The following is a 26,533-nucleotide window of genomic DNA, read 5'->3' as shown; positions in this document are numbered from 1 at the left end:
AAATTCCTAATTTTACGTCTAACGATTCTACCCTTTCGTACAAAGGAGATGAATCATTAGCGATAGTAAGTGACAATGAAATAATTGGTGAAACCATCATGTGGGAGGAAACACGATGTTGTCATTATTAATTTATATAAGCTGCAATCGAACCAGAAACTCGTTACTACAAAAGCGAATACTTTACCACTGAGCCATCCCGTTCTGCTGTATTTTATTTTAGAAATAATACCAATGTTTGTTTTTAATTGCAGGGCATTGCTTACAAACAACAGCTAATATGTAAAACGACTTCAGGAACTAACATTGAATGTTAAATCTGAAAATAATAATAATAATAATAATAATAATAATAATAATAATAATAATAATAATAATAATAATAATAATAATAATAATAATAATAATTAACAATAAGACCTTAATTTTAGCTGCTAAGAGCTTTCCTAAAGAAATTCGTACATGATCTCCCAAAAAAAACTTTTGATATTATCAGCTACATGACTTCAGTTTCCTGTTTCAATGTTGTGTTGCCGTTGGGTACTCTTTCGTAAGGGAGAAATTCCTCGCATGTTATACTTAGAAAGACTTGAATTTTACTTCAAATAGCGCTTACCAACAAGAGAAAGTCAGGTCACAAAAGGACAATTTGCACTTGCTATTTTGAGATTCTGTGCATATTATCAGACAATTGTCATTCTTCCTCACCACCACTTCTGAGGTGAAAAGGAAATGACCAAACAGAAGGACTGTGGAAATGCGGAGATTGTATTAGAATCTAAACTGTTTTTCTTTAGACTGAGTGCTATTCTATCTTATTATTGTGATAACAATGTTTCCGCAATCTACGAGAGAATAGCTGGGACTGCTCTTAAGATCTTGAGGTAAATATTATAATTTAATTATAAATGTTTATTTAATATTTCATAAGGAAAATAGGCGGCGGTGACTCATTAGTACAACGTTCACCTCTGGTACATGGTGTCCTTGTTGGGATCCTAGCTCGCGCTAAATGAACTTTGTGGTGGAGAAATACCGTGTGGGTGGGTTTTCTCATTGTTCTCCCGTTTTCTCCTACTTTCTTCACTCCACCATTTTCCTTCCTTTCTCATTCTCACCGTCTCCTTTAGCCTCGCCTGCACAACCGTGGGACGTAAACCTTAAAGATATCATTTCAATTTGATAAGGAAAAGCTTACTATACCTCTCGAATTCCATTTATGCTCGAAATAATTAATTTAATCAGGGGTGCCCACAAGGAGGGGCTATGACGCAAACTGCGTCATTGAAATATTTGGGGGGGGGTTAAAATCTATATAAATATGTTTGATGAGGGGGGTAAAATTAATCAAAAGGAAGATTTTTCATGGAAGAACACCTACGGATAGACAATTGGGGGGGTGCGTCATAGACATAAGGGGGGTGGGCACCACTGATTTAATACAGTGGCGTACACAGAATTTTGTCAATAGGGGAGGGAATTTAAGTACTTAATCTCACATCTTTTCAAAGCAAGCGTACCTGTACTGCATGGGGACCCAGCTTCGATACCTAGCGAAGTAACTTTATGGTAGACCCCATCTTGTCGGTGGGTTTCCTCAGAGTACTGCCGTTTGCTCCCACTTTCCCATTTCACGAATTCTTCTATCATCGTTAACTAGCTTTAATTATCGCCTCCCTTAGCCTAAAGGGCATAACCGTGAGACGCTCAGCTTAAAGATTTAATTTTTATTTCAAAGATTTTAAAACAAGCGTAATTTATATATATATATATATATATATATATATATATATATATATATATATATATATATATATATATATATATATATAATGCAATACAGCAAGTGCTATGCTGAAGTTTGTAAAGGAGATTCAATAATAGAGGTTGATATAGTTTAAGCCAGAGTTTCTCAACCTATGGTACGAGAGCCGCTGTTGGTGGTACGCACGACTTATGGTGGTAATGTTTTGATGGTACGCAACTGTAAAAGGTTGAGAACCCCTGGAAGCTATTTGGTAAATGCTTATTTTTGGATAATATCTTGCTTAAGGTGGAGTTAAAATCCCAAAACTCCTCTTTAATACACAATTGAGAATATGTATATTTTACAATAATATTTTTTTTTTAAATGGGACTTTAACCAAAGACATCAACTTGCGCATGCTACTTATTTAATAAAAATGTTGTTTTTTTAATTTTTAATTTTAAAGTAAACAATTTACTTCTTAGAAATTCCTTTTAAATGAAATTAGGTCATTCAATGATCTTTCATAAAGTGCAAACATGTTAATGCTCGAAAACTATCTTCAACTTCTTAAACTAGGCTTCTTAATTCGTAACATGCAGAAAGATGACCTGGAAATAATTTAAATTTCCTTAATAGAATTTGGTAAATATTATTTTATTAGTTTTCTAAGATATTTTTCGTAATAGAATTTGGTAAATATCATTATATAAGTCCGGGTAGGAAAACTTTTGTCCACGAGCTTTCACGTCGAAAATGGCCTGAAACAAGGAGATGCGTTGTCGCCATTATTATTTAACTTCGTTCTGGAATACGCTATAAGGAAAATCAAAGATAGCAACCAGGGCCTACAGTTGAACGGTATTCACCAGGTTATGGCATATGCTGATGATGTAAATTTAATAGGAGATCATAGGAGAACAATAGAAAGAAATGCAGAGATCTTATTAAATGCTTGCAGGGACATGGGTTCAGAAGTAAATGCAGAGAAAACTAAATACATGGAAGTGCGTCGGGACCGGAATACAGCAAATTATGGATGCGTTAAAATATTAAATAATGCTTTTGATAAAGTGGATACTTTCAAATATCTAGGATCAATATTAACAGAGGAAAATCATATTCACGGAGAAATTAAATGTCGACTAAAAGCAGGGAATTCGTGTTACTATTCGTTCAAAATCTCTTGTCGCCGCGAATTCTGTCGAGGAATTTGAAACTTAAAATATACAAAACGATAATCATGCCTGTTGTTCTGTATGGCTGCGAAACATGATCACTTACTCTGCGGGAAGAACATAGACTGAAAATATTTGAGAATAAGATCCTGAGACGAATATTCGGACCCAAGAGGAAGGAGAATGCTGAATGGCGGAAACTTCATAACGAGGAATTACATAATTTATATGGTTTACCCAACATTGTTAGAGTCGTCAAGTCTAGGAGGCTTAGATGGGCGGGTCATGTAGCTAGAATGGAAGAAAGTAGAGACGCTTTCAAAGTCTTGACTGGAAGACCAATCGGAAAACGACCATTAGGAAGACCTAGGCGCAGATGGGAGGACAATATTAAGATGGATCTCGCAGAGATTGGAATACAGAGTAGAAACTGGATGCAGTTAGCTAAGGATAGAAGTCAGTGGAGAGCTTTTGTGAACGCGGCATTGAACCTCCGGGTTCCATAGGCCATAGAGTTAGTTAGTTAGTTATTATATTAGTTTTCTAAGATATTCTTCGTAATAGAATTTGGTAAATATTATTTTATTAGTTTTCTAAGATATTCTTCGTAATAGAATTTGGTAAATATTATTTTATTAGTTTTCTAAGATATTCTTCGTAATAGGATTTCGTAAATATTATTATATTAGTTTTCTAAGATATTCTTCGTAATAGAATTTGATAAATATTATTTTATTAGTTTTCTAAGATATTCTTCGAAGTTTTAATGTCGTCTATTTCAATTTATAACACCCATGAAGAGTATAGTCAAGACCAAAGTAGTAATGTGCAACTGAAATGTCGCATTAATATCTTCTTTCTGACATTGACAAGAAACCTCAACTTGCCGATGTATGTTGATTTTTGGATGTACGGCTTTACAACACCAAGGTAATCATGAATTGTATGAAATATTTTAAGTTTTATGTTCCATGGTTATGTCGGCTAGGCTAAAGGAGACGCTGATGATGAGAAATGAATGAAGCGGTGGAATAAAGCAAGTGTTAAGAAACGGGAGATCCCCGAGAAAAACAAAGCACACGGTGTTTGTCCACAAAGATCACTTGGCACGAGCTGGGATCGAACCAAGGACCCATACACTACAGGTGAACACTCTGCCACTAAGCCACCGCGGGCCCTAATAATGAATTGTTTCAACACTATTTTCGTGAGCTTCTGACTACGTTGGTCCTTATTCAAGTTAAGTCGGTGATTATTCTAGACAAATTAAACTGCACGTAAAGATGTTTGGCTTCCTTAGACTAACTAGGGAAGGTCGCGGGGTGTTACTCTGACTTTATATCGATACCATACTCAATCGACTCGTTTCTATATATGAAACAATTACGCAAACGGAGAAATTCTCGATCACAAGCGTGCTTGAATTGTGAGCGTTAAAAGTTTAAAATTGTACAAAGTTTGCAAAAAGTTTTAAGTAACTATTTTTTAGAAACGGCCTACACGCTTCATTTCTGGTATCAGGAAGTTATCTTGGGTGCTCAACATAGTGGTGAGGTCAAAACGTACGCATTTTGCAAGGGAAGGACACTCACTATTGAGAAGGTGATGGGTACAGGTGATGGTGTTTTACAACTTGAAAATTTCCTTAGGCTTATAAAAAATATTTGCAACCCCTATTCCACTCTATTGTCATTCAAGTGGCTCTTTCCTGTGTGGCAACCTTGAAATTTAACAATGACATTTGTCATCCAAACGCTTGGCCGCGGAACTAACGTAAGTGGGAATCAGAACCAAGACAATTTTTGTTTATCATTATGAAAGACGGTGTTTCATTATCTCAGTTTCATCCTTTTCTAAATTTGTCAACGGATTGTAATGGAAATTGCTGGAAGATAGTGGCGAAACTTCAGGGAACAGTTTACGATATTCAACGATACATGTTGCCAAGAAACAAATAATCGGCTAGCGAGGATGTATGCAAACATCCGTTTTCTTCAGAATAAAAGCCACTTTGTCACAGCTCTGACCGTGAGTGCACTTTCCCGCTAACCATTTCTTAGGAAGGGGGAAAAAAAAAGATCGACCTGTTTTGACGCTGAATATCTTCATATATTCCCTGGAGTTTAACCAATATTTTCCCATAATCGGTATTTCAATTCGCTGAAAACTTTTTAAAAAATGCCAAGCGATGATGTATTGAAACACCGTCTTCCGCAATGCATAAGCATAAGCCGACAGGGTTCGGAGTACCGATTAGGATAGTTCCACGGCCAACCGCTATGGTGATATGCAACTTGTAAACTAGTTTCTTTTCTCTCCGGGAAGGGGAGGATCAAGCATTAATACGCGTATTTGGCCCCCTAGAAAAGCTGTTCTCCTAATTCTTGTGCTCCTTCTTTCCAACTTTCTCTTACCCTATATGGGGCCTTCCGCACTGCAAGATCTGCGGGACCGTTACTTACGCACCTAGGCCCGTTCCATACATGACAAATTAATTAAAGGGGCAATATTGATAAATCTCAAAGCCATACAAATAAACATTGTTTCTAGGACCCCAAATAGTAGACATTTTTTTACTCAAATGGGCCCACGACTCATTTTTGTTTTATTAACCTTTTGTGTGCTGTTTTGTTTATGTAATGTAGTGAACCTGTTCGATGCTTCCTTTATAATTTCATGTTCGTATGGTACCTTCCATTTCAACTCAAAATAATAATAATAATAATAATAATAATAATAATAATAATAATAATAATAATAATTAAAATAATAATTAAAATAAAATAAAATAAAATAAAATTGTACCATCACCATCTCAGATATTGTTGAAACTTTTTTTTATAGCAACTAGACATGTTTTTAAGAGACCCATATTTTTTTGTTTTGCCGAAAAAAATTTTCTCGCCAAGTAATGGGCCATCAAACACGGGGAGTACAATTTATGAATTGTAAAAAACATGGAAAATGGTCAACTTCGGAGCCCCACCATTCAGCTATGGAGACAGATAGAGTTATAATTCTTGTTGTGGTATGTACATAGGGATATAGATAAACTATATTTTACTGTAGTTCGGTTTGCACATGCGTACCTTTTTGTACATAAACTAACAAATGAACATTAATTTATCTGAAAAGTCGAAGTTTGCGAATTTTTTTCGAGCACTTCCAGTTCGAATTTTAAAATTCTGTTTCCACGATTGGTAAGACCTAGTTACCCGCTTTCCGAAAAAAAAATGTATCGCTTCTGTGTGCAACCGTTTTGTCGCAAAGAATTCGGGAAATTGTAAAGTTCTCAAAAATCGCCATTTTTGGGCGCCATTTTCTCAAAAACACCATCTTTTGAAATTCTGAAATTTTGTCAGATGGTTTAGCTTTACATGAATAATAAACACACCAAATACCATTCTCGACCAATGCTTCACGAATTAACTACAGCCTTTTGAAGTTAGCGAAGTTTCGTTAACTTTGATGTCACAGTTAGCAACACTGGAAACAATAAAAATGCAATGATTTGATGATGTTTGTGGTTCACATTAATTAAATGAAGAATAAAAGGTTTTCCTGGCTGGTTTTTTATTATTTTGATCAAAAAAGCTCTCTGAAATAGTAAAATGAGCCTCCCCCTTCTCCGTATTTTTAAAAACGAAGTAATCTGAGATGGAAATTACGATTACGAAACACACAAATTTTAAGTTCACTTACTTAAAATTGTCTTCGGAAGCAAAATTTCACTGATTTTTTTTTCCAGATGGACCAATCATTTGCTTGCTTGGTGTCTTCTTCGCTAATAGCAATAGTACACTCACAACTCGTCCAGAGGTGGATCCAAGGAGTCGATCGCCCTACCAGAATTAACTTTCTTATTTTATATATAAGTAAAACCCATTCCAGAGTTTGGAACTCTTAAAAGTAGCTCTAAGTAGCAGTATTACACCCCCCCAGACGTCCGTCCTGGATCCGCCCCTGCGTAGCACATTGTCGATAATCACAAAACACTTATTTTCACTACTCGTATGCTCTTCTGCAAACCTATAGGCCTACCCTGCTGAAAGTCCATGTGGAAGCATAAACAGCACTTCAACTGTAGTACGTAATTCATGATTTATTCATAATTCTGCTACGCACCACTGGTTATCATAAATATATGCGAGGGCGCCGATCCTGGGGGACCGGGTCCCCCAAAGCTCATGTGGGTCCCCTATTGTATTTATGAATATACAATATTTGGAATAATTTGAATGCAATTTGTCTTAAAATCCTCATATATATACCTTCTGCATCTGAATCCCCCTCCCCCAATCTACAGAGAAATCGGTGCCTTTGCGCATATGTATGTAACAAAAGTTCCTTTTTGCAGACTTCTTAAATCTACACTTTGAATTGCAGAAGCTCGATTTCGGGGGAAGCATGAAGTTAGTTTATGGTGACCCGTTACTGCCATAGAAACTTCGCCATTTTCCGAAAGCCAAAGGTGACTTCGTTGAATACCAGTTACCGGTCGCATACTTTCCCATTCTTGCTTTTTTTTCTTTCTTCCGGAAGTTGTCGAATTCAGTTCCAGGCAACAAAACGAGAGAAATACCCGGAGTTTGTACTTGCACTATACTCACGAATTCTTCTGCGGTTTTAATACTGTGTATCTGTTTTTGCCTAAGGTTATGGCGCGTTGCCACATTCTTTACACCCCCCCCCCCAATACTGTCGCAGAGACCCTAGCATGGCCGGTTTCACTGCAAAACCACTGCTTTATCGGACCTGTCTGCATCTCGAACATCTGAAAGCGATTTTTAAAGTGGGATGGAGCACCATCATAAATCACTGACACGGTTTGGGAAATTGTAGATACTGTATTTCCACGTATTCGATCGAACCTTTTCCTATAACTTATATTTTCGCTTTTCTTCGAGTATTTTTAGAATCTTGTCTATGGCTATGAGTACATGAGCCGAATCGTGTGTTTTGTCGTCGCTTATTACAACAAAACTGTCAGTTATTCCATATTCCGGTGATAACTCTGAATTTCACTTTGCAGAATAATAGTCCAGTTTTCAACTGAAGTCCACATGAAGTAAAATAGAATTTGTATCTTGAAATTTTATACGATGCTCTTCGGTAGCAATTAATTCTCTTTGGATTTTCTTCATGTAGTCATGAATTACAATTCTTATAGTTAAACCAGCAATGTACGATACGAAAACGGAAAGTGGTACAGTTTTTTTTTTTTTTAACGAGATCATTGTTTTCCCATATGGCGTACGTAACACTTTCATTTTCAGCAGGATCAAAGACTCCACAGTTATTCCTTTCATTCCAGGACATTCACCACATTATTGAAGAAGACAGTTTCAATACAGGTTGCACCTTTGATTTGTTGTAACGCAGTAGCAGATAACTTAAAATTTGCACAATACACACACACACACACTTCCTTCACAGGTTGCGGACTGACCCACTTTAGTCGAATACTATAAAATTCCGAGTGACCCATTCTTATGCTGAGATTGTTCTGTTTAAAAGAAAAGTTCGTAAATTTCTTTGATGGAACGCGTAAGAAAATGTTTCGATTTCTTTTTCTTTTTTTTTTTTTTTTTTTTTAACTTTTTGTCCTTTTTCGATCACTGTAATGACATCGCCCTTAATTGAGACTTTGTCTGGATCATTCCAAGTCATCACTGAGGTAATAGTTCAGGCTTTTTAATGATCATCAGAATTTATTGGGTGGCCATTTTAAGTAAACTTAAAGTTTGTGTGTTTCGTAATCGTAATTTCTATTTCAGATTACTTCGGTTTAAGAAAACGGACGAGTAAGGGGGAGGCTCATTTTACTATTCCAGAGAGCTTTTTTGATCAAAATAATAAAAAAACCAGTTAGGAAAACCTTTTATTCTTCATTTAATTAACGTGAACCACAAACATCATCAAATCATTGCATTTTTATTGTTTCCAGTGTTGCTAACTGTGACATCAAAGTTAACGAAACTTCGCTAACTTCAAAAGGCTGTAGTTAATTCATGAAGCATTGGTCGAGAATGGTATTTGGTGTGTTTATTATTCATGTAAAGCTAAACCATCTGACAACATTTCAGAATTTTAAAAGATGGTGTTTTTGAGAAAATGGCGCCCAAAAATGGCGATTTTTGAAAATTTTACAATTTCTCTAATTTTTTGCGTCAAAACGGTTGCACACAGAAGCGATACAATTTTTTTTTCGGAAAGCGGGTAACTAGGTCTTACCAATCGTGGAAACAGAATTTTAAAATTCGAACTGGAAGTGCTCGAAAAAAATTCGCAAACTTCGACTTTTCAGATAAATTAATGTTCATTTGTTAATTTATGTACAAAAAGGTACGCATGTGCAAACCGAACTACAGTAAAATATAGTTTATCTATATCCCTATGTACATACCACAACAAGAATTATAACTCTATCTGTCTCCATAGCTGAATGGTGGGGCTCCAAAGTTGACCATTTTCCATGTTTTTTACAATTCATAAATTGTACTCCCCGTGTTTGATGACCCATTACTTGGCGGGAAAATTTATTTCGACAAAACAAAAAAATATGGGTCTCTTAAAAACGCGTCTAGTTGTTATAAAAAAAAAGTTTCAACAATATCTGAGATGGTGATGGTATTATAGGGAGCTAGCTTTAATGCGAGGCTGAGCAATTCAGAGTTGATTGACAGGTGCCCCACCCCGTCACCAAGAACCGGTCACTCGACGGTCCTGGGCAGGGTTGTGTTGTCACAAAAATTAAGCTAATACTCATTTAATTCAAAGAGTGTATGCAATTATGCAATCCCTATCAAAGATCCCTGTATACGTGGACACATGCAAATTAGGCTGTGATAACAAATGCTTCAGTTTTTTCTCCCTCGCTTCTTCGTCGCACTGCACTATGGCCTTCCTTATTACTTCTCTAGCTTCGCTGTGTATAGTTTGCCCTCTCTTACGCTGTGAAGCCATTGCCAAATGAATAAGCTACAAAACCGCAACCACACCACCACACAACAAATAACCAACTCACTCTCTTCAGAATGACATTCATTTAACAATTTTTTAACCCTGGCAACGCTGACATTTAGAAGGAGAGTAAGGGAGTGTTGCAAGAGTCAGGCAGAAAAATTGTTGAAATTTTCCCCCTTTACCTCAGCCCCCGCTAGTAAACAAGCTAGCTCCCTATAATACATGCTCTGCCTGAATTGAGATGCAAGGCACCGTATCGTATATGAAGTAAGAAAATTTTGTCTTAGGGTCCCCGTAGAACGGCGGAGAGCTTACCTCGGGGGTAGTTGCCCCTTGCCCCCCACAAGTTACGGCCCTGGTGTTATGCGATCTGTTTGAAGCGCCGATTCCGCGCGATTAACTACAAATGAAATGCCACTGGTATAAACTGATATTCATATTCATTGTAAGTGCCAGCCTGTAGTGGAAAATTTATTTGTATATACTTCATTTTAATAGATAATAAACTGGTTGCTCATTTGCTGCGACAGTGACATACCTCAAAAGTGGCCTTTATTGAGTTAATGGGAAGAAAGAAAGCTCTTTATTAATCTACTTTCTATTGCTATAGCGAGACGTCTGATATTGCAAAATTGGCTGAGAGAAAGCAATTCCTTTATATAAGTTAATGTTAAAACTATAACATGTCGAATCCTTTAAACTCGTCTCCTAAAAAGTTGCGATTTTTGAGTTGTGTCACTGTTGCAGCAAATGAGCGATATTATACTATGCTGCGCGCTTCAGTGCTAAAGTTTTGTTGGATAGCTGATCTGTGCAAAAGAACACATTGGGGACAGCCTTTTATTCAAATATTGGTCTCACTATTACCTACAGAAAGGAAAGAACATCACAATATATTATCACAGGATTAATTATGAATACCACGACGTTGTTCATTGAATTTGAATGAAAATGAAGAGTCAATCTCAAAAACTGTTTACCACAAAATTTTCGCAAAATCTGTTCAATTTTGAATTTTGAACGCTCGTAATTCGAACACACTTCCGATCGAGGATTTTTCCGTTTGAGTAACACCTCGGGACCTTCCCTAATAAGACTATCGGGACATTTTTCACACACTTCCCAACTGAATGATTGAAAATTAAGAGCATATGATAATTAGTTTACTTTAGCGTGAAACATTTGATACAAGAGAGTCTTCAAATATAGTCCTGGACGCAGAGAAATTTCGCTTTGCGAAATCATTGAGAGAGAGAGAGAGAGAGAGAGAGAGAGAGAGAGTGAGTGGTGGCTCAGTGGTAGAGCATTCACCTCCGGTGCTTGGGGTCCCTGGTTCGATCCCAGCTCGCGCCGTGTGGACTTTGTGGTGGACAAATCGTGGTCGTGGGTTTTCTCGGGGTTCTTCCGTTTCCTCCCACTTTCTTCATTCAACCATTTGACTCACTTCTCATTATCACCGTCTCCTTTAGCCTAAACGGCATAATCGTGGCACGTTAAAGATTTCATTTAATTTTTTCCCTATTTTTCGGTTAAAAAAAAACTCAAAATTTTCGAAATGTTTCTTTATAAATGCGTGTCTACGTACGAACGCAAGTCAACTTACGTCAGCCGAACATCAGTCCTTATTGAACAAAATCAAGTAAATATCGTTACAATTGGGTAATTAGGGAGCGCACGAAAAATTCCAATTTAGGTTCTAAACATTATTATTATTATTATTATTATTATTATTATTATTATTATTATTATTATTATTATTATTATTATTATTATTATTATTATTATTTTAGTTTTATGTTTACCATAATCTATTTTTTAAATTACATACCTCATTTCTTATATATCGACATGATGCATGTAGGAATTATAAGTAGTGTACCAAAATTTATTTTAAGATAGCACCTGTCTAATAGCAGTGTTTCCAGCGTTAGAAAATATTAATTCCCTATTTTAGGGGGAAAATGCGAAAAATATCCTATTTTCCCGTCTTGTTGGCCAGATGGCCACATTGGAACAAATGTATCAGTATCTGAAAGGCTCGTCTTTGGCCAACACAACGTACTATAGAAAGTTTCAATTACGAAAGCTGTAGCACTTGCATAACTGTTGACTTTTGTTTCTGAGGCGGAAAAAGTGTACAATGAGAGAGAACTTTTGTTTTTGTCTTTGTATGGCAGCCAACGACTTCAAGTTTTAACTGTGGTTTGTGACACACCAAACCAGTTTCAGAGGGGACTTGAATCCACGTGGTGACAGCTCCAAAAACTCTTAAATTTCGGCTTGGGATTTTTTTTGAATTTCCACCCCTACATTTCGCTCCCATTGCCAACACCACAATTAAACTTACGGCATAAACTTGTGACATTCTTCCTCTGAAAAACAAGGTTTTAGCCACATGAATCTGGTAAATAGTCTCTGTGTTATAATTTATTAATATTGAAAACAGGGGCGTCATTTCAGACTTCGCTTGGGGGGGGGGCAAGAGCACTTCCGACATAAGATTTTCACGTTTTGTAGTAGTATATTGGTTGACAATCGATTAAAGTATATGTATACTTCAAACTCTTGGGGGGGGGGCAATTGCCCCTTCCTGCCCCCCCCTAAATGACGCCCCTGATTGAAAATCTACGAAAACGCGAAAAAGGATTAGGTCCCGAAAGAGTAAAAGTGATGGTGCCACTGAAATTTAAAGCGTCTTTGGAAATGTACATTAAAACCAGCTAAGAGACAAATTCTGCACAGAAACTCATTTACGAAAAGACACTGATTTACCGGAAGAAAGGCCAGAGCGCTCGAAACACTTGAAGCCTTGCTGTGGTAGCCCAAGTTTCATGCTAAAGTAAATTATCAATAACTGTCATGATTTCTTATCGTTCAGTTCGAGAGTTTCAGAGAAATATCACGATATCACGCTCTAAAAGTACGGTGTCCTTAGACTAGGACGCATACGTTCTGTCTGGACTAAATAAGGTCTCTGATAGCCTTATATTAGACTGCTGCTCCGATTTTGATGGGTGTTGGTACATGAATCGTTCATGGCCAAATTTTTAGAAGATATGTTTACCCAAGAGGTCTTCGTAGATGGCGAGAACGCTCCTAGCAACAGACATTGCAATGCAAACATTAGAGGTACAATTTTTTTGACCTAGTTGAATTACCTTACAATTATTTTTTAATTCTTAAATACATTTAAACTTTATTTCTAGGCTTAAAATACAGGAAGGACATTTTAACCCTAGAAATAAAGTGGGTACAGTATTTTAGCATGCTATTTAGATTAGATGAAAAACACATTAAAAACGCTATTTTTAGTACTAAAATACAACAAAAGAGGTATTTTAATATGAGATTTAGGCTAGGTTAATAAATTAGTTTAGGCTGGAGTTGGCGGAGGTTGTTTAGAAATTGGAAGACATGTGTCCCATCATTTTTGAAAATTACGTTTTGAGGGATTAGAAGAAGAGAAATTTGTACAGTTTTTTCTTCTTGAAACGTCTCGTCTCGTCGAAAACGAGAAGAGAAGCACATTTTTACACTCGAGACAAGGCAATAAACAGGACAGAGAATGTTCTAGAATCTCGTAAACAACGCTAATTCTCCCGAGTCTTAGATCTTAAATACTGATTTAGTGTTACATGATCTTACGAGAAAACGGTCCCAAGTGTAAACAACCGATTTGGCTGGGGTCCGGATATGTGTTACGGGAGACCAAAGTAGGAGACACGTATTCTGGCGTTTGCGCTCCGCATTTACTGTCAATTTAGCGTCATTCGCATCCTAGTTGTAGCATGTAGGGCCACTTTGGGGCCCCGTATTTCGGAAATTTCTGCGTATGGGCCCAAACGACAAAATACGTGTCTCCTACTTTGGTCTCCCGTAACACATATCCGGACCCCAGCCAAATCGGTTGTTTACACTTGGGACCGTTTCCTCGTTAGTATTAAAACTACGGTTATTAATAGGTACAGTGATTATACAATCAAATTGAACAACGTTTATCGACACGCAAGATATTACACAATATATTTCCATCGTATAAACGTTCTTTAAATCTTATTATATAACACTCTTCGTTGGTCTCTCGTGGCGAGGACGAATTTTGATGACTGTTAGATGAAATTAAGAAATAAACCAGGGAAATATTGTACCGTAAACTGGGGTTACTTGGAAAGTTTTTCCTTCTTTTTCATACTACCCCCTTGTTATTTATTGCAATGAATATTTCTTCTTGTTGTGATGTTTCTAGAGCTTAGTCCATGTTACCTTTTCCTGCAGCCATAACAAAATGTTAACGAAACTAAAGCCTCCCAGCAGCCAAAATGTGCTGTTTACAAGTTGCCGCGCTTTTGGGCATACTTGAAAAATGTGTCTTTTCATTCTAGTAAGAGCTATGTTAAAGATAGGGCTATTGAAAAAAAAAAACCTTGCAAGATCACACTTTCCCTTGAAGATTGATATTCAACATGACTATGTATCTTTCATAGTAATGTGTTGCTAGACCACTGGCGGATCCAAGGGGGGCGAAAGGAGCGACCGCCTCCCCCAAAAGTCTTCCTTTCTACTTCCAGCATCTAACGTTGTGAAATACAAATGTAATCTTTTCCCGACCGATCCAATCTGTGTGACAAACTTAGCAGAGTCTAATCAAAATTTGTGGTACTTAATAGTACTTAATACTGACATATTTGAATTGTGAATACTTCTGTCCCTAGTTCCTTGAGGCGGTCACCATGAGCCCCGAAGGAGCGAGAATATGATTCATTCGTTGAATGTACAGTCTCCCACATAAGTATCTGGACCCCTGACTGTTATAATTTCCTTACTTGGGGGTCCAGGTACTTATGTGGGTGACTGTACAGCTGTAGGAAGAAGCGTGGACGGCTCAGGGTCCCGAAACTTCAATTACCTTTACCTTGAATAAAGAGAAATATATAATCCTTTGCGCTCCTTACCGAAAAGCTCTCTGAATCTGAGACTTTTTGGTTGGTTGATTAATTGATATGTATTTACGTTGTTTGTCAAAAGCGATGCTTTACAGAACGAGAACTAGAGTTTAAAGTTGTATCTGAACCCGTTTAGTGCGTTCGATGCTCACTCACCGCGAATCAAACCACAAAACCTCATGCATCAAAGATCAAAGATACATTCGCTAGCTACTAGATCAACAAAGAGAGCCGTGACTTTTGGGATTCAAACATGGAAACATTGGAAAGGGACCAGGGACTTACTGTGACTTTTAATGGCGTTTTATCTTTTGTTATTAAGTAACACAAACTGTTATGGTAATTCCTGAGTGAATAACTGATCTTCGCATAGGCCAAACCTCTAAAGCTAGAAACTTGAAATTCGGACAGTAGATAAAATTTGTGACGTATGATATCACTAAGAAACGATTTCTTGGAAATTGGAATAAGGAAGCGGAATGGGGTATTTTAATCAGATGGCCATCTCTTCGAATCCCTTAAGGTTAGTGACTTGAAATTTGGTATTTAGATTTCTCATTTAAAATAATTTGACACGCGTTTCAACGATTCTTGATACTTTAGTAAAATGGGGGGAGAGGTGGAAAGACAAAGGGGCGGGATTGCAATTATTATTATAATTATAATAAGATCTCAATATCTAAGAATCTTTGAAGGTTAGAAACATGGAATTTGTTATTTGGACTTCTCACTTAATATAATTCAATACATATGACAGATTGGCCAGAAACAAGAAAGGACGTAGATTTGAATTTGTGCTATAACTTTCTGGGCTGCAAGCTGACTATTGCTGTTGCGTGGTTTCCGCCCGACGTGGTTTTCGCCCGTATTTATTTTCAATTATTGAATATTCCCCAAACGTCATGAGTCTGAGTGTAAAGTGAACTCTTTGGATGTATCTGATTCGCAAACAAAATCAAGAAAGATGAACGAACTCGAAAAAGTTTTTGAAATTGCTTTTTTAAACACTTTAACTGAATTAAAAGGACACTACTGCAATCGTAAAAAAAAGGTGTATATACTATATTTTTAATAAAGTATTATATTTATTGTACATGTCTTATTTGATTTGTTTGTTTAACGTTCCATGGATGTGAGAAAATGACTAAAGGAGAGCTGGACTTACTGATTATAGTGGAAACCCTACTACTTTTTTTCGTTCAACTGTATCCCCACCAGGAATCGAACCCGGACCACGTGTGTTAACCATTAGGTCAAACGGGGTCCATATTATATCTGAGATGAAAGAAAAACAACAAGTTGTACGTACTATATACTCAATTGGTAATTTCGTTTAAAGATGAGAATTTTTTAAAATTAAATTTCAATTTGCATTCCTATAACAATCTTATATTGTCAAATAATATCGTCAATCCCAACTTTAAATCGTCTGTCAACAATTTCTTCAATTCCCCTAACCTGTATAATCTCGGCAGACCTTTCACTTCAATTTTGAATACACCTGTAGTAGTAGTGGTGGTCTCCTTGGCCGGAGATGATGGTTTTTCTTTAATTGTAGCATCTTCCGCATCACCATTCACCACAGGTTCAGTTGTTTCGTTTTCATCCTGTTCTTCAATATTTTCATTTCGCCCCTCAACCTTCTTCTGACCTTCTTCCATTTCTACTTTCATATTCACACCAGTACCATTCACTTTTTCAACCAATACTTACAAGTTCTCTTTCAAATTATGCTGTAGCCGATCAAAATTTTCATGGATACCCTGAACTCTATCTGCAAGAGATTTGCGTTGAGTCAATAATTGTTCGAACTTTTCATCATTCGATTTTTGTATTTGTTCTAGCTTAACAGTTAGTAGTTGATTCGATTTTTGCATCTGTTCCAGCTTTTCATTGTTCGATTTTTGTATTTGTTCCAGTTTAACAGTTAGCAATTGACTGATCATGCTAACAAGATTAACCTGACCATATTCGGGTGTATTTTCCACTAAAGTACTTGGTACATCCATTACGTCAGGATTCTGCATATCACTAGTACTTTGTACTTTCTTTCCACTTCTTAAAACGGTAAAACTCATAAAAAGGGATATATGTTTGCAAATATACCTCGTCCTTACTTGTATTCAGAACTTTAAGGTAGAGTCCCGGGTTTTAGGCACCAGATAAAGCGAAAAATCACTTTAGCCCTAATTCGTTAATGTATCTTTAGATCACCAAGTTATTACAATAAACATATCAACTAATAACTACTAACCATTTTTAATCCTTCGAAATCACCTGAATCGTGTTCAGATATCGTTGATTTATTCTTCTGTCTATACAAACATATTACATCTACAGCCATCCATTTCGTGTATATCATGTCAATAATAATGTTTACCATGACAACCGATTACTTTTATTATTTGTTTTCTCTTTTAACTATATATATATATATATATATATGTTTTATTATTATGCCTCTGATCATATATCAATAAAATAGGTACAGATTGTCGATACCATTATATATATCGTTACCGTTATAAGGAGGGGGCCGTTTTACCCAGGAGGCTGGAGTGAAACGGTCATTCACAATAGGTCAATTTATTTGCGCTTACAACTTTTTTGGTAAAACTTTCATTCCTTACACCTCTTTATATTTGTACAAGAAAGGATAAAGAATATTGTACTGCAAAATCATACCGCCTTATGCAGAGTCGATTTGTTGAATGATTAGCGTTTTGCTAACAGTCTGACTACTGCAGGAAACATATGTTAGTTGTACTCTTTAGTATGGCACAAATAATACTTTAGAACGACTCTGCATAAGGCTCATAGACTTTCCATTCATAGTAACTTGCTATTTCAATTCCATTATGCCCCCACCTCCCCTTCATATGGTACCAAAATATCGTATGAAAAATTAAAGTGAATATTTTATATATTCTTGATTGATTGAAGAAAACTACTTCTCGCTATCTATTACTATTTTTGCCCTACGGCGATTATCATTAGGATTGCAAGTTCTTGAATTTCTGCAACTTCCGGTTTTATTAGATATATTTGAGAAGAGGAGAATATAGTTTTGAAACGCTTAAGCGATCATAGAAAACCGCTTCTTGCTATCTGTTACTATTCTTATTCTATAACGATCAATGTTAAACTGGAAATGGTTGAGTTAGGCCATACCACTTACGGTTTTAGTTAAAAAGAAATAGATTGGAGATTGAATTTATTCTTGAGACGCCCAGTGTAGCATAGGATTTCTGGTACCTATTACGGATTTAACCCTTAAGGGATCCTCGGTTTTGGGGGTATTTTTAGACTTTCAGTCAAACAGCTACTGCATCGTCACTATTTAGCCTAGGATCATGGTTCATACCTCATTCTCTTCAGAATGAAGCTGGCTTTCAAATGGTACCACTTGCATGCTCATACCATATACTAGGAGCGGGAAAATTGATGTCAAAGGGAAAACTTTCGGAGGGAATTTTCTTCTCGCACTTTGCCCCCCCCCCCCCTGGAACGGCCATGTGTGAACGTAGCCATCTAAAAAAAATCTGATAAATAGTACTTAGCATACTGAATGAGTATCCCAAATTTCAAGTTTCTATCTTGAATACTAAGGGCGGAAGAAATTTTATCATGAATTCCCACAATGCCCCAAATTACCACAATACACTATAATCTCAGGAAAAAAAAATCTTGAGACATCCCTAATTAACCTAGGATCATGGTTTGCACATCATTCTCTTCAGAATAGAACTGCCTTTCAGACGGTATGACTCACGTGTCTCCATCATGTATCTAAGGCGGGAAAATGACGAAAAAACGGGATTTTTGGGGTAAAATATCCCTTTTTTCAACTTTTAGCCCCTCTGGACCCCCCTGTTTTAACACAAAAATCTGAAAAAAAATCTGGTAAATACTACTCGGAGAACTAAATGTTTGTGCACAATTTCAATCTTCTACGTGCAAAAATAAGCCCGCCCCCCAAAAAATCAGAAAATGCCCCTAATTACCCTATACACAGGTATATATTGAAAAAAATCCCTGACACATCCCTAATTAACCTAGGATCATCGTTTGCACATCGTTCTCTTCAGAATAGAACTGCCTTTTAGACGGTATGACTCACGTGTCTCCATCACGTATCTAAGGCGGGAAAATGACGAAAAAACGGGATTTTTTGGGTAAAAATATGCCTTTTTTCAAGTTTTAGCCCCTCTGGACCCCCCTGTTTTAACGCACAGATCTGAAAAAAATTAATAAATACTACTAGGTAGGCGGAATGTTTATGCACAATTTCAATCTTCTAGGTACAAAAGTAAGCCCGCCAAAAAATATATATACCGACAATGTACCATATTACCCTATACAGAGGGATATTTTTTAAAAAATTCCCTGAGACATCCCTAATTACCCTAGGGTCATGTTTCGCCCTTCATTCTCTTCAGAATAAAATTGCCTTTCAGACGGTATGACTCACGTGTCTCCATCATGTATGTGAGGTGGGAAAATGACGAAAAACCGGATTTTGGGGGTAAAAATATCCTTTTTTTAACCCTTTGCCCCTCTGGTTCCCCCATGTTTTAACACTGACATCGGAACAAAAAATCTGGTAAATACTACTCGGTGGCCTGAATGTTTGTGCAAAATTTCAATCTTCGACGTGTAAAAATAAGCCCGCCAAAAAATAATGAACATAGGCTTCATCAGGGAAAATATATATTTCAAAATTATGACGTCATCACCTCCTATGTCTGGACGCAGGACGGTCTGAAACCGTACGTAATGTCTTCTACAATGTCTCTGGACTTGAAAAACAAAACAAAACAAAAAAAAAAAAACGGACGAAAAAGCTCAAATAGAAGAGAAATAACGCAATGTACCATGAAACACCCGTATGGTACAAAATGTACTATAGGATCCCCAAAGGGTTAATTCTCTGGTGATTAACGTTAGAACCGGAAGTTGTTAACTTGTGTCACTTCTAGTTTAAATAAAAGGTCAAGAGAGACAATTATACTTATTCTTAGAGCGCAAAATCGATTCCAAAGCAAGAATTTTAGGAATGGTAAGAAATGGATCAGAAGATTACGATCTTGACCAAAAATTACTTTTGGAGCAGGAAGCACTAAATTTTTGAATGGCCCTTAAATTGAGTTTTCGTATTCCTTACGGAATAAGGATATCGTACTGAATTAAATGGTAGTTTAAATTTGGCTACACTATGCTCCATGCCGTAAGCGTCGGTGGACCACCGATGGGCAACTAGCGATATCTCGCCAAAAATTGGCGGCCTGCAGCGACGATCCGCGGTAGCCCTTCTTCCGTTTTCAAAATTATACCACAGCGGCCCACCAGTGGCAGAGACGTGAAAAATGCCAATGAACCACAGAATTACTCCCCCAAAATATGTTAAATCTCCTATATGTGTGATTTGTTTACTTTTTAATTTGGTCAATCAGAGTCAAGGGCGCCCATGTTGTAGTTTCCAAGGGGCAGCAAGTAAAAGCGACGTTTCAAATATAGTTTCAAATTTTGCTGTAACTAATGTAAAAATTCCATTGGGTTTTCAATATTCCCAAGTACAATTTCCTCTTAGGGGGCGAGTACCCCACCTTGCCCCCCTGATGGGCGCCCTTGATCAGAGTGCTCCTTTAATTGTGTATATTTGACGATAACTGTTTGGGATAAGATAAAATGCCTTCGCCATGTAAATTTTTAAGAAAATGACGCGTGTCTATTTACTTTATTTCATAGTTCTCCCATACTCACTCTCTAATGATGACGACAGTTGCCATCTAAATTCATACAATTATCGTACTTATCTCAAGATTTTTCATTTCATGATGTTGAGGCAGACTTTAGGAACATATCGTCAGGAAAAAAATAATAATAACCGCATGCATATCACTGGGATAGTTCGTGTTGGTCCCTTCGCGATTCTCCGCGACGAATCGAAGGAGCGCGGACCACAACGAAGTCCACGCTGGTACGAGGTGGTAACTCCAACACTCCGACTCGATATATGTATTTCGACTCGAAGAAACCCTGCCGGCTGTGGGACACTAGCGGCAATCGTTCGACACGTCGCTATATCGATGATCGACATTTACCTGCAAGTGGGTCACTAGGTGTTTACGGCATGGGGTATATAGTTCTCCAGATATAAGGCCTATAAGAAAATTTTTGATTGAAATGTATTTAATATTTTGATCGAAAAATCTCTTCATACTGTCTTTCAGCTTTAGGTTATAGATCAATATTGGAACCAGAGTCTGTAGTGTATTTCTTCTACTTGCCGCTTTAGTACATTTCGGCAGAAAAGACGTCATAGACCTCTGACTATAGAAAGCTAGAAACAATATAAGTATAATACACACATTCAAACATCTTCAAGGGCTTATTCAGAGCCGTTATTGCACGTGATTACCGTCATAGTAAGGGTTTGATTAACTATTGAATCATGCGGCAATCAAACAATTAGTATGACGCTAATCACAAGTAAGAACGACTCTGAATTATGCCCAACTTGTGTCTACTTCTAACGTACTTTTAGTTATAGTGGCTTAAAGTTGCATCTGCCACTTCCAGCCACTCAAATAATATATGAGTTACAATTACCACATTGATCATGATTTCAAAATCTTCCTAGAAATTAGATGCTCTACACAATTTTCAATCTTCTGTATAATACAAAGAAAATATACTAAAACAAAGTATAATTTATTTTTGTTATTAAAATTATTATGGTATATACTCTGAATAACTTTTACTGCTGCTAGTACCATATACAACGTCCACAGCCATATGCAGTCTAGTTAAGATTTCGATTAGCCTACTTTTCTTGCTTCTGTACATTTAGGTAGTTTACAGTTTCGCTTTCAAATAACATTTTTGGTTACATATTTCTGAACAAAAGAGTATTTAAATCTACAGAATAAAACGAATAGTTGTAGATATCAAGATTTTCACCTTCTAAGTGATTCTACAGGGATAACACTTAATTTCCATCTACTTAACAATATCTTTGATAAAATTACTATTTTTGACATAATATCCTCGATGCCGTTAAACATTAAACATTGAGTACTGTTAGGCTATGTGATCTGTGGCATTGAGTACGACAGACAAAACAGACTTGAAGAAACAATAATGCAAATTCACATAAATTTGGAACAGGATTAATTTAATTATATATATATATATATATATATATATATATATATATATATATATATATATATATATATATATATATATATATATATATATATATTATCCTATCATATCCATTTGTTCCTTAGGTGAAAACTGTGAAAGTTTCATCGTTACGAAGAAATGCAGATTTAATTGTGGCTTATCAACGTGATATTTGTGTGGTGAACATTTAGCACTTCACAAAAGGGATATAGTACACATGAAGCTGCATCAGTTCCCAAAGGAGCAGGACGCTCATACTTTTAGGGATTATCCATTGAGTATGTACGAACTTACAAAGGGGTAACAAAGCGACTTTTATTTACTTATCGACTGATACGAAAATAAAAAAGAACGTACCTGTACTTTATATCTGCATGTGTAGTGCCCTTGTATTTTATCTATGACTATCTGTGTGTGTGTGTGGGGGGGGGGGGTTAACGCATATCGCTTGTCTTGTGCACATGGATACTTCTTACTATTGCACTACGTAGACAATTTATGGTATTTCATGTAGAAGTGGTAATAGAACGCAGAAGAAACGCAGATCAGGGGGTTCTCGTGTATACTATTACCCACAAAAGTTCCTTCAACTTTGTTTATGTTCAATATTTTTGTTGCAGAACATTTTTCATAGGTCGTAATTCTCATTTTTATTTTTTAACGAACACCTTAACTATAAATGCTCTTTATTAGATCCTTTGCAGTTATTTCAAAGACAAAATACAGTATGTACACTTAATATATGATTTTCTTGACCCTAGAATAGAATAGGTTCCATTTTAACCTTCGGATACCCAAATGTACCCCATTCATATGTTTTACTATATATTTTATGTTAGAAAGACCCAAGGCTGCCTAACATTCTTTACATTGTTGGCCGGAAAGTAAGGAAACTTATATCCTCAATACTATTGATATTTTAATGTGATCCAGGGGCGGATCCAGGACACATTTGGAAGGGCGGTCAGTTATAACATTGCTACTTAGAGCTACTTTTAATAGCTAAAAACTCTGTAATTGGTTTATTTAGATATAAAATAAGAAAGTTTCCTCTTCTGGATCCGCCCCCGATGTGATCTGCTTACTTATGTGTCTAAAACTACACTGGGGTATATTTGTATCCTCCTGGATACCCACATAGCACAAGTACCTCCATGGGATGTCCGAGACTGAGCCCGCAACGGACGACGGGACATCCCGGGATATCCGAATGTGCTCCCGGGACATCCACAGGATTTCCGCGGGAGATCCAGATGTCCGCTAATATCCCGGGATACGGGATATTCAACGGGACCACGAAGGGATGTCTATTGGTTTTCCCTGGGACCTCTTGTACCATCTGGGACGTCCCATGGACATCCTACATGGGAATCCTTCAGGACGTCCCATGCAGGAAGTCCATGGGATGTCTTCTCATTGTCCCGATAATCCCGGGAACCGAATGGGATGATTGGAATCAAAATGGGACATCCCAGGGACGTAGTGTGCTATATGGGTATGTATGTTGCCATGTTTGTTTCAAGTCCTTTATTGTTTAATTTTTGTTCAACGAAATATAGAATAAAGAACAGGTAATGCTAGAGCCTATTGCAATATATCGCAACCTCTACCGCTACAAAATATTATGAAGTTAATAAGGTTCCATAGCGTATAAACAAATTTCTGTTTCGCTAACCTAACCTCCATAAATTTAACGTAAACTAATAAAATCAACATAACCTAACAAAGCCCAACCAAATATAAGCTAACATACCAATATTGGTGATGCCAAAAATAATGATGTTTCTAATTGCAGAAATTTATATTGGGGTAAACTTGTATCCCTGTTGGGAATACGGGGTTAAAAAAATATCGTGGGTATCCGATGGTTAATACATTAACCTTCTCGGCCTTCCCACATTTTTCAGTGTGGTTTCCAATAGTTTCGTTGGGATGGAACATTCCCAAAAATATAGCCAACGTTTTTGGATCTTAAACACTTGTCTATTAGTGTTACCACGTGACGAGAGTCTCGTCTCGTGCAAAGCATGTCTCGTGTCGAAAATATGTGTTCGTCTCGTCTTGTGTCAACACTAGAGCGGCTGAGGCCCAGAGAAAAGAGCTGTTATGCCAAGTGATTAGAATTACGACTTTCAATCAATTTTGTTTCGGCTGACGGCATAATACACAACACTACTACAATCTTCCAACAATGACTGCTTAGTTTTGACTGAACCAGTAATGAATTACTACGCCAGAAATATTTCTCAATACAGTTGGTACAGTCGAAAGGCAAGCCTTCCCCACGTATTCTGAAATTTATTTTACAATCTCTGGCACCATTATCACAAAAAAGAAGGCCTATGTCACTTTTTGATTTCGAAAATGGTTTAAGTTTCAATACATCATAAAACATAAAAAACTAAGTTTTATTGTCATATCAGCATCCTTGCATAAACTCAGTACCGCAAACGGCTGACACGTTTCTGTCTTTGTTGGGAACGAGAAAGACCATGAAACAATGATTAGTTACTGATAAAACTGCCATTAAAAGAACCCGTACTTCTATAACATGATTTTTATACATAGATATCCCCACCAGCCCCTAGAATCATCTTCTGAAACACTGATCTTGATGAATGCTTTCACATAATACTCGAATCTGGAGCACTATCACAAAATAATTACTCTTGAATCGATTGGCAAATGGAAATGAAAACTGTTTCTAAGAATATTTTATGAAAAAGTAACTTTACGTATTGTCTGGTCTTTCAAGCATAGTCCTCATTTGAAATAATAAACGCTGGTGTACATATCGAAAGCAAATAATTTATTCCGAGGTAATAAATTTTTAAACAAGTTCAAAAACTGTGTTTGAATTTTTCAGACACGAGATTAGACTCGACATTTCACGAGACGTCTCGTGGCAACACTGTTGCCTATAATGCGATAGTTTTAGTGCCCAATTATTTTTGCTTTTGCAATTTAAATGTGTTTGTTACCATTCAAGTCAATGAAATATTAAAGTCCAAATGTAAAGTGAATTAGATATATTGTATGTATTTCTTGCAGTAATATTTGAATTTGATTTTTATGATTTGCTCACTGCTTTTCCTTAGTACTAGGTGTAAAAGTTTGATTTGCAATTACTGTTAAAAACAATATGTCTCTGATGAAATCTCTGTAAGCTATTTCTCCTTCAGGAATATTATTAATTCATAGCTCGATATGTACTGAGATTGTTTGATTTCTTTACGGTTTCAATTTATTTATTGTGTTAATATATGACACAGTACTTACTCTTTCGATAACTGAGTATAAAATGTATCTTATCTTTTCTAGGTAGACCTATATTTGAAGGAAAATAGTTTAAATGCTGTCGAAGAAGTAAAATAGGAGTTTCGCATTTATTATAACTTGTGGTGGTTTCATATTTACGGCTGTGGGCATAAATTCGTCCAGAAGTCTTGGAAAATTGTGCCAAATTTGTAACTGTATTTGATAATGGAATATATAAATGGAACACAAATTGAAGCATCTATTAAAGCTGAATTAATTTGTAACCATGAAGATAGAAATAGTTGCGTTAAATTGGATCCACTTAACTTGAAGAAAATAGAACATCCCATATTAAAAGTAGAGGAACGTATGGAAGTGGGCGTGTTCACAGAAAAACATCTGATCAAGTATGACGCCATAACTTATTCGTCGCGTTTCCATTTGGATGTTAAAACTCAACCTGAACATAAACCAAATGTAGCGTCTGTGTCTGAAACTAACCTAAAAGATGAAGAACATGATGAGCAATGTTATTTATTCTCAAGTGACATGGTGGAAAATCAATCATATGAACACGATGAATGGAAAGATGAAAGGTAAGAATTTATTTTATTCAGTATATTATAAGTTAACCCTTTTCCGACTGTTGGGACTTTTAAACTTTATTTTCTGTACTTATACATTATCTCTCCTGTGTGTGTTGAATGATGTGAACTGAAGCAATTGCTGGCTCTGAGTGGAGATAATACATAGAAGAAACAAGGGTTGCCAAGTGCTCCTCGAGACGTTGCAAGTGGAGGGAAAATGAAATGTTTACAAGCTTTTGAAGTTGCTGTATTTGTAGTAATCGTGAAAACACCGTCGTGTGTTTGGTGGTGATTTTATTGTCCTACAGAAAATATAAAGCTTTAGTATTTTATGTAGTTTTCGAAATAGAAAGCAATAATATTATCAAATAAAATCTTATGTGGGGTTTCTGATGTAACTTTGGTTATGGGTTTACATTAACTCCCGTCAGGCTGCTAGTGCATGTAGATATAACAAGGAACACATTTAGTGGAAATATATTACAAAAGCTGTCGCATGCTCTTCTCAGGATAATGTAGAAATACTTTGTGCAGAAGACTCTAGTAAAGAATCTAAGGATAAACATAATGAACGTGGTTTACTGACAAAAAATTGTGTATGTGTGTATGTGTTACATGTGTAAATCCTGTACTCTTATGACTTAACGTATAGCAAACGTATAA

At 36.5% G+C, this 26,533-nt stretch overlaps 1 protein-coding gene across 1 annotated transcript in view; it reads left to right on the top strand.

The window, feature by feature from the left end:
* The first annotated feature begins 622 nt into the window (after positions 1 to 622).
* Positions 623 to 26,533, top strand: part of LOC145684393 (uncharacterized) — a 44,593-nt gene continuing 18,682 nt past the window's right edge. The window contains exons 1-2 of the mRNA XM_081756665.1: positions 623 to 884; positions 25,347 to 25,879. Of these exons, the coding sequence (XP_081612791.1) occupies positions 25,509 to 25,879 (371 nt within the window). The 5' untranslated portion in view covers positions 623 to 884; positions 25,347 to 25,508. The remainder of the gene's footprint in view (positions 885 to 25,346; positions 25,880 to 26,533) is intronic.

This window comes from Thermobia domestica, chromosome 4 (genome assembly GCF_964235325.1).
Source record: "Thermobia domestica chromosome 4, izTheDome1.hap1.1, whole genome shotgun sequence".
Taxonomy (NCBI): Eukaryota; Metazoa; Arthropoda; class Insecta; order Zygentoma; family Lepismatidae; genus Thermobia; species Thermobia domestica.
This window is presented reverse-complemented; position numbering and strand designations above follow the sequence as displayed.